Source organism: Rosa rugosa, chromosome 2 (assembly GCF_958449725.1).
Source record: "Rosa rugosa chromosome 2, drRosRugo1.1, whole genome shotgun sequence".
Classification (NCBI taxonomy): domain Eukaryota; kingdom Viridiplantae; phylum Streptophyta; class Magnoliopsida; order Rosales; family Rosaceae; genus Rosa; species Rosa rugosa.
In genome coordinates this window covers 58099809-58112333 of record NC_084821.1, presented here as the reverse complement: position 1 = coordinate 58112333, position 12525 = coordinate 58099809, and the positions used below count along the sequence as shown (strand labels likewise).

General features: G+C 38.4%; 3 protein-coding genes across 3 annotated transcripts; 1 reads left to right on the top strand and 2 right to left on the bottom strand.

The window, feature by feature from the left end:
• The first annotated feature begins 617 nt into the window (after window positions 1-617).
• LOC133728774 (receptor-like protein EIX2) lies at window positions 618-3772 on the top strand. The gene has a single exon (XM_062156211.1). It carries the CDS (start codon window positions 678-680, stop codon window positions 3639-3641), a length of 2964 nt encoding a protein of 987 aa, XP_062012195.1. The 5' UTR covers window positions 618-677; the 3' UTR covers window positions 3642-3772.
• A 2839-nt stretch (window positions 3773-6611) lies between these two features.
• LOC133731133 (uncharacterized) lies at window positions 6612-7490 on the bottom strand. Its single transcript, XM_062158581.1, has 2 exons — window positions 7200-7490; window positions 6612-7115 (listed from the first exon to the last, which is right to left on the bottom strand). The coding sequence occupies exons 1-2, from the start codon at window positions 7488-7490 to the stop codon at window positions 6612-6614; spliced, it is 795 nt and encodes a 264-aa protein (XP_062014565.1).
• A 352-nt stretch (window positions 7491-7842) lies between these two features.
• Window positions 7843-8741, bottom strand: LOC133732914 (putative lipid-transfer protein DIR1). The gene is made up of 2 exons (XM_062160527.1): window positions 8316-8741; window positions 7843-8130 (listed from the first exon to the last, which is right to left on the bottom strand). Exons 1-2 carry the CDS (start codon window positions 8644-8646, stop codon window positions 8114-8116), a joined length of 348 nt encoding a protein of 115 aa, XP_062016511.1. The 5' UTR covers window positions 8647-8741; the 3' UTR covers window positions 7843-8113.
• Window positions 8742-12525: the final 3784 nt, after the last annotated feature.

The following is a 12525-nucleotide window of genomic DNA, read 5'->3' as shown; positions in this document are numbered from 1 at the left end:
GCTCAATTTTGTATTTGTTTAGGTGGTAATAATTATCATCTTCATTAGAATTTGGTGGTATTACACTATTACTTATACAACCTCCATCCTCCATTTCTCACACATATTTTTCAGTCATTTTTTTTTTAAATAGGGATCGGAGATGGTGCGACTACTCTCAAGTCTTGATTAATGAAACTATAGAATACAAGGAGGGAACGTAGAGTCTGAACCCCAGATTACAATAAGTATAGAGAAAACGTCGTGAAATAATACCAGAAGTCTCCACAAAATCTATATATTCTAACAAACATCAATTAACAAAGATTGCACGAATGACTACTCCATTTGCTTTGACATACTGGTGACATACCAGAAATATAACTCTATTACGAAAAAACATCATTACAAATAACACAGTTTTTCCACCATATAGGATGTGCAAAATGTGAAAATCCACATGAAGCCAAAACATCAATTTAGTCTAATGTATAACTATTAATAAACCAATTTTGCTATAGACTTGAAAAGACTAGCAAACTTGTGAAATGGGCCGAGCAGGCGGGGACTATGAATGTGGACATGTGATGAACAAATTGAATTATATTTTAATATTGAATTTTACTTGCTCGTAGCCTTCTATAAATTCCACCAAATGTGTTCAATAATAGCCATCCACAACAAAGCAAACCTTAATTATGGATAGTTCTGCAAACTTTCCCAACCCTGTCTATCATTTCAATATTGCTTTCTGTTTCCTCCTTTTGTTTTTAGCCTCTTCATGCCTAAACACTAGTAAACTCTGCTTGGGAGATGGCCTTCCAATTGTGAAATGCATCGACACAGAGAGAAGCGCGCTTCTCATCTTTAAGGCAGATCTTATCGATTCTTCGGGTAGGCTATCATCTTGGGAAGGTCAAAATTGTTGTCAATGGAAAGGGATTTCATGCAACAACCGCACTGGTCATGTTGAAAAGATGGACCTCCGCAATACAAGTCCAGCTCCATCCATTGATGCTGAAGACCAGGAGTTTGAGGCTTATGAAGAGTCCTTTTTGGGGGGTAAGATAAATCCTTCTTTGCTTAGCTTGAAATATATGAGTTACTTAGACTTGAGCTCGAATGGCTTTCAAGGGCTTCAAATTCCTAATTTCTTTGGTCAACTTGAAAGTCTGAAGTATCTCAATGTCTCATCTTCATCTTTTGAGGGACAGATTCCACCTCATCTTGGTAACCTATCAAACTTGAACTATCTTGACCTCAGTGGTAACTACTTATTGGAAATTTCTTCCATAAATTTGAATTGGCTTTCTCATCTCTCCTCTCTAAAATACCTCAGTCTGACTGAAGTGAACCTTAGCAATGCAGGAGCCAGTTGGCTACATGCTGTTAACATGCTTCCTTCCATGCTAGAGTTACACTTGTCTAGATGCAACATTGAAAGCCTTCCACCTTCACTTCGCACCATGAACCTCACATCACTTTTGATCCTTGATATGTCATTCAATGATTTTAAGTTTCCATTTCCAAAGTGGGTCTTTAATCTAACTAGCCTCAGAGAACTTCACTTGGCCAAGAATTCTTTCAGAGGTCCCTTTCCTAATGATTTCGTTAACCTGGAATCATTGGAAGAACTTGATTTATCTCTTAATGACCTTCACGGTCGAATTCCCAAATTCTTTGGAAATCTCTGCAACCTAAAGACCTTAATTCTTGCGGGAAACGCATTTGATCAGGGTATTCCAGAGTTTTTGGATGGTTTATCAGGTTGTGCAAATAATAAGTTGGAGTCACTAGACTTGTCTAGTAATAAGCTGGTAGGCGAATTGCCTGCCTCCTTAGGTATGCTCCCCCATTTGCAGTACCTTAACCTATTCGACAATAATTTGAATGGATCCATCCCAGAAAGTTTGGGACGACTCTCTGAGCTAGTTCATCTAGACCTGTCGGGCAACTCATTGGTAGGCTTTTTAACTGAAGCCCATTTCATAGATCTCGCAAAGTTAAAATACATTGCGCTGGGCAATATCAGTATCCCCTACCCGCTACCCATCATTTTCAATGTGGCTCATGAGTGGGTACCTCCTTTCAAGCTTGACACCATTGCCCTGACGAACTGTCAAGTAGGTCCTGCCTTTTCACTATGGCTTCTATCTCAAACTGAACTAGTATATGTCGCTCTAAGCAATACAGGCATCTCGGATTCCATACCAGACGAATGGTTCGTGAAAATATCTTCCCAACTCCAATTTTTGGATTTATCTTTCAACAAAATTCGTGGAAAGCTTCCAGTCCAATTGATAGTTCCAAATTTAGTGACTCTAGATTTGAGCCATAATCAATTCCACGGCTCACTCCCGCTTTGGTTGTGTAAGGAGGCTTCCAAACTAAATCTTGCTAGCAATTCATTTTACGGGCCAATTCCGTTAACTCTTGACCAACATTTTCCAAAATTGCGAGAACTGCATCTCTATGAAAATTATTTGAATGGCACGATTCCATCCTCTGTTTGCAACATGCAGAAGTTGTTAGTCTTTTCTCTAAGAAGCAACAACATTTCTGGAGAATTTCCTCAAGCATGGAGTACGTGGGGTGACATAGACATTGTAGATGTTGGAAACAATCATCTCTCAGGAAATATTCCCAGTTCAATGGGTATCCCAAGTTCACTTTTTATGTTGTCGATGAAGAACAACAAATTAGATGGTGAAATCCCGATGGCCTTGGGAAATAGCACCAACCTGAGGAGTATTGATCTTGGTGGTAATAGATTTACTGGAAACCTACCTTCATGGATAGGAACAAATGTATCCAAGGTGTTTATCTTACGGCTGCCATCCAATTCTCTAAGTGGACATATTCCCCAGCAATTGTGCAATCTTGACCAACTTCACCTCCTAGATCTTGGTCATAACCACCTCTCAGGTACTATACCAACGTGTTTGAATAATATGACTGCTCTAGTAGATGTCAAGTTCAATGCTTATGCCTTATATCATGCGTATGAACAACAAATAATGGTGACCAGAGGAAGAGAATTCCAATTTAACAAGACTCTGAGGTGGGTAAAAAGCATAGATCTTTCCTCAAATAGTTTGGAAGGTGAAATCCCTGAAAAAATCTGCAGTCTCTTCGCATTGGTTATCTTGAACTTGTCGATGAATCATCTAAGTGGAAATATTCCCTCAAAAATTGGAAACTTGCGGTCGCTCGAATTCCTTGATCTCTCAGGCAACCACCTTTCGGGACGAATTCCTCAGAGTATTTCATCTTTAACCTTTTTGTCTCACTTGAATTTGTCTTACAACGAATTGAGCGGAAGAATTCCTTTGGGCAACCAACTTCAAGCACTTGATGATTCGACCAATATTTATGGAGGCAATCCATCACTTTGTGGGTTTCCCCTTTTAAACAAGTGCCCAGGAGATAACACACCTCCACAACCCACTTTTCCTCGTGGGAAAAGACATGAAGATGATAAAAAGCTTGGTTTCTACATCAGCGCAGTGCTCGGCTTTGTTGTAGGCTTTTGGGGTGTTTGTGGCACATTACTCATAAAGAAGTCATGGAGGTATGCCTACTTTCAATTTTTTGATAGGATACAAGACAAGGTAGCGGTGGCAGTTGCATTGAAAATAGCCAATTTCAAGAGGAAAATTTAATTGAAAGAAAAAAAATAAGTAAATTAGTGTTAAACTTAGCTATGTTATGATTTTCCTTTTTCTATCTTGTAATGTGTAACATTTGATGTACTTTGTTTCTATTTTGGCCTAGTGGAATTTTTTTTTTTTTTTTTTTTTGTGAGTATGTGGTCTAGTGGACTTGAGTTGTATGTTCTGACAAATAAAAAAGAAAAAAAAAGAGTTGTGCCTTTTGGAGGAGTAAGGATGTTACCCCGCTCCTTTCTCCTCCTCTATGGGCGTTTTCATTTTTGTTTTTCATAAATAAGCAAGATGATCATTCAGAACCTCTACGTACTCGCCCTTTGGATTATCATTTTGGTTACTAAACGGTTTAAATTTGAGTATGGAGATTAATTTTTATTTGATGTTCTGTATTGTCTATAATGTTTATGGGAGCCTTAGGTGTTAAGCTTATGCAACTGCAATATTCTATACGGAGAATTCACTTTTGTCGAGCCAAGTATGACGGTTTTTTTTTGTAATATTACAACATTAATGAAATTTTCGCTTCTTTTAAAAAAGAAACTCTACTCACCCTTTAGATAAACTCTACGCCCTTTGAAAGCTGAGGTGTGTAGAGCTGGTATTCTGCTTGGTATTCACCAAGATTGGTTGTAAGTAGATATTGAAAGTGACTTTGCCCTGTTGATTATTGCACTTCAGAGTAAGGAATAGAATTTCTCGGAGGTAAGCCGGGTTTTAGATGATTGTAAAGGATTATGTATATGCCTTTCAATCTTTTACAATTCGGCATATTTACCGTGAAGCAAATGGTGTAGCTGATAGACTTGCTCACCTTGCTAGTTTGTTTGTTTTAGATGATGTTCGGTTAGATGAGACTCCTGCTATTATTCAGTATGTCCTTTACGAGGATTATTGTAACTGTTTTATTGTAGCACGGGTTCAGGTTTTATGTCCCATTTCCGGTTACGTAGTTCTGATTTAATAAATGATTTTGGGCATGGGGTTGCGCCTTCCAAGTAGGCTAGGTTTCAAACTCCTTCAAAAGAAAAAATGTACAACATTAAATAAACACTTGTATGTTTTCAACAAGAAACAACTAAAAAGAGGGGAAAAAAAAAGTTATTAAAATTCACTAGTGAGCAAGGAAGAAGCTCCTCTCTATCCTACAATTTTTTATCCCAACATCCCATCCAACTTTTTTTTTTTTTTTTTAAAGAGTAAAGACCGGTGAGCTATGACATGCTGATTATTGATAAAAATTATTATTGTGGATGTCGATCACAGGCTTGAATCTGACTAGTATGAAAAAAAAAACTAAAAAAAAAATTAAAATTTTCAAATAGTACATTAACTATTGAAAAGTCTACTAGTCTAGCATGGACTTTTATAATAAACTATTGTATCTTGGGCCATTTTTGTACTTTCCTCCGTTCTTATGCTAAAAAGCATACGTGGCACAAAATTGAAAGGGCAAAGTTGTCAGAACGTGGAGAAATAATGTAGACAACAATTTAAGCCCTTTTCTCGAAGAACTTGGTCCAATCCAGTCAGCCATTTTTCGTTGCAATTTTATTAGAAGAAAATGAAATCATCACGATCATCATAATCCAGTCCTTATCCCAGTATCCTTCATAGAAGAAACGCGAAGAAATACCTTTCTTGGGTGTGGAATTTCTTAATATATACAGAAGGTTAAAGAAATTCTTGGGTCTTGAAGGCTTAAAACTAGTATTTACGGAATTCTGAAAGAAATCATGTATGGTTTTTAGCTCCAATTCTGAGAAACGAAAGCCGCAGCTCGATCAGCAAAACCATTGATATAAATAAGGGGACGTCTAAATCTACCAAAGACGGGGTGTTTCTCATCATTGTTGGTGCTTCAAGCTGAAATGAGTTGTTATCTTTTCTTGCCTCTTGTTCCCATGTGATCAACTCCACTACATCTCTTCTGTGATCGTCTGTATGATAGTTCTAGGGAGTCAGTTAGTTGAATCTCATTTGTACTGTTCTATTTACAATCCGCATTTCATATTGTTTGTCTTAGCTAGAAACTTCTTGCGTATCGTTGTATCCATTTATGTCAATTTGGGTATTGATATATATTTTTCAGTTTAATTATTTTTTTATTGGGTAATATTAATGGTCCAGTTGCAATAGAGTTGACTTGGGTATTCCCAGGAAATTTTAGTAGTGCTTTTATCTTGAAACAACTAATTTAATTGCGTACAGTACGTGCATGAAGACCAGTAATAATAATGGATTGAACTATTGAAGTAGCACTTTAGTAGTGCTTTTATCTTGAAACACAGTAGTAATAAGAGAAAGTTCAATCACCGTCCCCAAACTATGCTGCCAAGGCCAATTTGATATCCGAACTCTCAAAAGTATCAATGTGATACCCAAAGACATATTTTGATATCAACGTGATACTTCCGTCAAAAATTCCTAACGGCTCCGTTATTTGATGGCGTGGCAAGCACGTGGAGACAAAAAAAGAAGTTAAATGACCAACTTACCCTTTTGTTTTTGTTAATTCATTTTTATTTTTATTTTTCTTTTCATTTCTTCTTCTTCTTCTTCTTCTTCTGTTCTAACTAAACTACCGCAACCTCCGAAGCAAGCTCCGCCACCAGCCACCAGCCACCAACCACTCACCCCAAAATGAATTCCGATTTCGGTCTCGAACGTGAGCTCAGCCCCGACCACAGTTACCGCCCCCAACATCAAGAATCTCACATTACATACAAATGCAACAATTTGACAACTTGTAATCCAATTCAAATTGAGAAAACAAGAACAAACAATTCAACTTCTAATCCAAAATTTCAATCTCCCATCTCCACTCCCAAAATTGGAATCCCACCTGAAAACTTTCACGGTCAATCTCCTCATCACCACTTCCATTACCTATCTGCTCTGCACCACTTATCTCACCTTCTTCAAGTTCACAAGCCTCCTCATTGCCCTCCTTCTCCGCCTCCGCCTTCACATTCCCTTCTCCGCCTCCGCCTTCACATTCCCTTCTCCATCCTTCTCCTCATCCATATCATCACTCTCTCTCTCATCCTCCTCCTCCTCATCACTAGAGCTACTACTCAAAGAAGATGATGCTGCTGATGAACTCTCACTCTCACTCTCACTCTCCGACTCCGAACTTTCGCTCTCAATCCCACTCTCCATTTTGCTCTTCACACCCTCCACACCTTCGATTTTGGTCTCCAAATCCTCACTCACTTCATTCCCACTATCAAGAACCAAACTTTCTTCATTCCCTCCAACCAAACTAACCTTCCCCAACTCTTCTTCAATAGAACTCCTCAAATTTTCTGAAACTTCAGACTTCACGTTCACCACACTACCAAGCCCACAATCAATTGGGTCGGACCCATTAACGATTTGGCCTCCACCACCTACCTTAGACTTCACCTCCACCACAGAACCACGCTCACAGTCAATTGGCTCGTCGTCGCCCTCAAATTCGTCGTCGCCCTCTCGGTTATCGCCAAATTAGAATCCTCCCCAATCAAACCAGACGAGAGCTTCGTCCTTATCTCATCAATCCTCCCCACATACACATTCACCAAGTCGCCTCCCTTTGTAATCGTCTGCAAATCCGACGTCGTACCGGCGCCAAAGCTTGAAGTCTGAGGTGAGCTGCGCGATGGGTTCGACTCCAGCGTTGAGGGCGAATTTGTCGGGGGTTTTGATGGTGACGTCGACGTTGCCGTAGAGGCCGTGGGCGGTGAAGATGGTGATCATGAGATGAGGACCAGATAAAGTAGTTGGTGGATTCGAGGCGGATGGGTATGAGATATGATGTGTGAGGACCAGATTTGGGGTTTTTGGGTAGGAGGAAGCGGCCATGGTGGAGAGAGAGAAAGGAGAGAGGATCAGATTGCGAAAGGGGGAGAGAGAGAGAGATTTGTTTTGTTTTTTTTTGTTTTTTTGTTTTTTTGTTTTTTTGTTTTTTTGTTTTTTTGTTTTTTTAATTAATTAATTAGTAGAGAAAGACAATTTTACCCCTGATAAAAATATCACATTGGACCCACGTGCTTGCCACGTCAGCAAACAGACGGCCCCGTTAGGAATTTTTGACGGAAGTATCACGTTGATATCAAAATATGTCTTTGGGTATCACATTGATACTTTTGAGAGTTCGGGTATCAAATTGGCCTTGGCAGCATAGTTTGGGGACGGTGACTGAATTTTTCTCTAGTAATAATAATGGATTGAACTATTGAAGTAGCACTTTAGTAGTGCTTTTATCTTGAAAAACAGTACATGCATGAAGACCAGTAATAATAATGGATTGAACTATTGAAGTAGCACTTTAGTAGTGCTTTTATCTTGAAAAACAGTACATGCATGAAGACCAGTAATAATATTGACGTATGAAGACTAATATATTTAAACATTAGATGATGTGAAAGCAACATGAGAATTCCACAGCTATATATGGGACCATCGTCTTGGGTCTTCGTAATCGATCAAGGCACCGTATAAGCTGCAAAAGCATAAACAGAATGATAAGTAAAACAATTAGGCAACCCCATGAAATTTGAATTGTGAGCAGCATGCATGCATATAGAGAGAGAGAATCATAAAGACAAACTGATCGATCAAGAAGACAAGAACAACGTAAGTACTAGAGACTCGTAATATAATCTGAATATTGGGAAACTAAGTTACCTCCGCACTTGTAACCCTTGGGACGTCTGGAATCCTTACAACGTTTAGGTATGGTGACTGCGATTGCTGGGTTGAGGCCACGACTCTGAAGCTCTTTAGAGAGCACAATGGCACAAAGACAACGTTTGTCGACGCGTTTCACCAACGAGCAACACTTGGGAGAAACCGCGATGCTCCCATCTTGTGCTGCTGGTCCACATGAAGCAAGCTTGTATACCATAACCTCCGGGTTGCTTCCACACTCCCCAGCCCCATCAACCCCCACATCAAATCCCCAAAGATTGCCTACAGTTACTAGCATTGCTAGCATGATGACGATGAGGTACTTCATCACTACTACAATACCTCTCGATCACTTCTGATTCTGAGGATGATGATATTACTGGTTGCATACATGCTAGTCCGCTTTGTGCTTAATTTATAGAAAAACAAGAAAGAAAGTACTTGAAATTAGAGGAGCTGAGTCTACTACAGTAATAATATTATATGATTAACTTATAACATATATATACCATTTAGGGCATCTCCAACCCTTTAGTCAAAAGCCAAAGTCATTTGGAAAATTTGACACCCCTAATGTCATTACTATTCATTCATATTTTGCATCTCCAACCCCTTTAGTCAAAAGTCATAGCCATTTCATAATTTTAATTATTTTAGATAATTATTTAACTACAATATGAATTTATATATCATACATAATAATCTTATATAATATATCGTCGTTTAATTTTTTTTTAGAAATTTTTATTTTATTTTTTTAAGTTTTTCTCGTTTAAAACTACATTACTCTATTATTAGTTGTTGAATTTAATTAATCGCATTTTTCTGACTGTCAGATTAGAAATTAAGTAATTATATATTTATTTTTTAATTTTTGGTATCAATTAATCTTGGCCTTCCATTTTGAATCGAATTCATGAGGAGTGAATCAGAGCCGCTCATTTTGAATAGTGGATGGTGGGGCCCAGCCTTCTTCCCCTAAGCCATTTTGGCTTTCTACCTTCATTCCTTAGTCATTTTGACTCAAAGTATGGCTCAAAAGCCATTTTGACACCCTTTTGATTTGGGTTGGAGATGGTGAAAAAAAGCCCCTTAGTCATTTTGGCTTTTGACTCCATTGTTGGAGTTGCCCTTACCTATCTGTTATTGTGTGTTATCTTGACACGTGTCACATGGCTGCTGGTCTCATGGATTAGTTAGGTAGAGTTGTTAGTTAGCGTGATAATTAGGTCAGCAAGCTAATTACTATAAATACCAAAACCCGAATCTGGTTGTAACTAATTGTTCCATTTTATACAAGCTCAGTTTCTATTTTCTGGTACTCTCTGGTTTTCTCTCAAGCTTATCTTGAAGCTTTTATGGTATCAGAGCCGGGTTGAGAACTAATATCAATGGAGCCTTCAGTTTCATCAAAGTGGATGACAGTGTGTGTGTCAAATGCATGAGAGGGAGAGCTCATAGTAGAGGTTGATGTGAAATTAGTAGGAGCATGTGAATGAATAGTAGCATTAGGACATGTAGGAGATGTTGACATGAAATTGGTAGGAGCATGTGAAGGAATACATGAATAGTAACATTAGGACATGGAGTAGAGGTTGACATGAAAGTAGTAGCAGCATGTGCAGGAATACTAGCATTAGGACATGTAGTGGAAGATATAGGTGCTGGGATAGTAGGCTACGTGTGGGACTGAGCAGTTGAAGAATAGGGCTGTACACAAGGTTACTGTAGCGTTGACCCATGTGAAGACTGAAAGCCAGTGAAAGGAAAGGATGTTTCATCGAAGAAGACTTGTCTCGAAATAATACACTTTCTTGTGACCCAGTTGTAGCAAATATAGCCTTTGTACCCAACTGCAAAGCCAATGAAGACACATTTTGCGGTTTTGGGTTGAAGCTTGTCAGTCCTATGGGGTGTCATGAGAGGATAGCAAGCACATCCAAATACCCATAACAAATCAACTGAGGGAACCTTATTGTACAATTTTTCAGATGGAGAAAGCATTTGTAGGACAGTAGTAGGCATTCTGTTGATGAGGTATGTAGCAAGAGCACATGCATGATACCAAAAAGGTGAAGGGAGAGAAGCAGTTTGCAAAAGGGTTACAGCTGTTTCCCTTATATGTCTATTCTTTCTCTCTGATATACCATTGTGCTCTGGTGTATAGGGACATGAGAACTGATGAAGAATCCCATTAGCATTCAAGAAGGTCTGAAACACTGAGCTAGTGTATTCACCTCCCCCATCACTACGCAGGGTTTTAATGTTTGTGGAAAAATGAGTTTTGACAAAGGCACAAAGAGACTGAAAGTAAGGAAATACTTCCGATTTATTTTTCATTGGAAACATCCAAGTATACCTAGTACAATCATCGATGAAAAATACAAAGTACTTAAAGCCATCTAAGGACAAATGAGGAGCAGGGCCCCAAACATCATAATGTAATATATTAAAAGGTACTTCACTTCTTGTTTGAGAAACTGGGAAAGGAAGCTTGTGAAATTTACCAAGCAAGCATGCTTCACAAAGTTTAGAATCAGCAGTAGTGTCACCAGAAAGCTGGCACTTATTCAACATACTTTTGACTACTTCATTAGTACCAAGTCTTTGATGCCAAAGTAAATTTTTTATAGTTTTCCCAACATATGCAGTCTTGGAAAAAGAACTAGGAATAGTAGAAGATGATGTAGAACCAAATTTGATCAAGTGGTATGGAGTACAGCCCACAAAGTCTTGGGACAATAGTTGCGTGTTCTCCTACACAATTGTCTTCACATCTCTTGCAAATAAACTCGGAGTTAATCAATTTCAATGCTTGTTCCGGTGGTTCTAAAGATTGATCGTGTGGTTGTAGTCTGTGGTTCAGATTGTGAGGTTGTTGCAGAATTCAGGCTTTATTCCATATAAGCTTTCAATTTGAAGACAAGTTGATCACTGTTCCTTTGATGTATGTCCTTAGTCCTTACAGACTTGATTTTGCATTGTAATCTTGGTTTTCATGCTGTTTGCTCTATTCGGATTTTGTCCAACTAGATCTTACCCCAACAAAGGTTTTAATAAGTCCACCTTTAGTCTAGGTTGGAGAAGAAATGAAGACATTTTTTCACTTCTTTTTTGCTGGTTTATAAGCATTTATTTGCAATTGTTGCAGGTAGTCGGTCTAATCAATAGGTATTTGTTTATGTTCTGACTTTCGCCCTAGATTTTGTGTACTTAGATATCCGATCTCATGTATTCATTCTTGATCTTAATATCAATTTACATCATTTTGGCGAAGAAAAAAAAATACGTTAACTAAGTCTGTTTGATCTTGTTATGCACGTTTCTATTATTTTTGAAATTTATACTGTGATTTCCTTGTCTTAACTAGACTTTGTGATCTTTTCTTTAGGAAATTACTTGTTTTTGTGATCAGATAAATATCACCCAAATTCGGTGCTAAGCATTTGGAAAGTCTTTGGAAATTTCTCCAAGGGCCTGTATATATGTCATATCAAACACAATGTCTAAATTCAGGTTGGAAATTTTGCAATATGCTTGGTTCAAGTTTCTCTCTAATCAATTGACCAAATACAGTAATGATAGTGTAGAGAGCAGACATTGATGTCCATTATATGGACAATGAGTGCAAACACTTTTTCGCATCAAATCGTGTTATTCATATAATGCATATTGAAAAAATAATTCGACAACAATTCATTCATTTTCTGCAAGTCATATTATTTATGAACTCTTGTCTAATATTCTATTTCAGGTCGTATTCGATTCAACTCACGCTGAAACTCATCACAAATTCCACCAAATTAAGAAAAAACAAACAACCTGGTTTGGAATGATGGTGCTTGTCGGCCTTTGTGGATGATTCAATGGTGTAGCAGACAGTTAGAGGAGTATCAGAGGGTTAACTGTAGAGCTGGAAAACAAGGAAAAAGGCCTTTAACTAAGTGGCAGAACCCACCTAGCGGCAGACTGAAAATCAACATTAATGGAGCTTTCCGTGTGAACGATGGTTGTGGAGGTATTGGTGTAGTTGTCAGAGATCATGAGGGTAGGGGGATCGCGGCCATGGCTAGACCTTTTTTACATGCACACTCAGCCCTTAGTATGGAGGCAGAGGCGTGTAGAGCTGGTCTTCTTCTTGGTATTCACCAAGGTTGGGCGGACATAGATATTGAGAGCGATTCGACCACTCTGATTACTTCTCTTA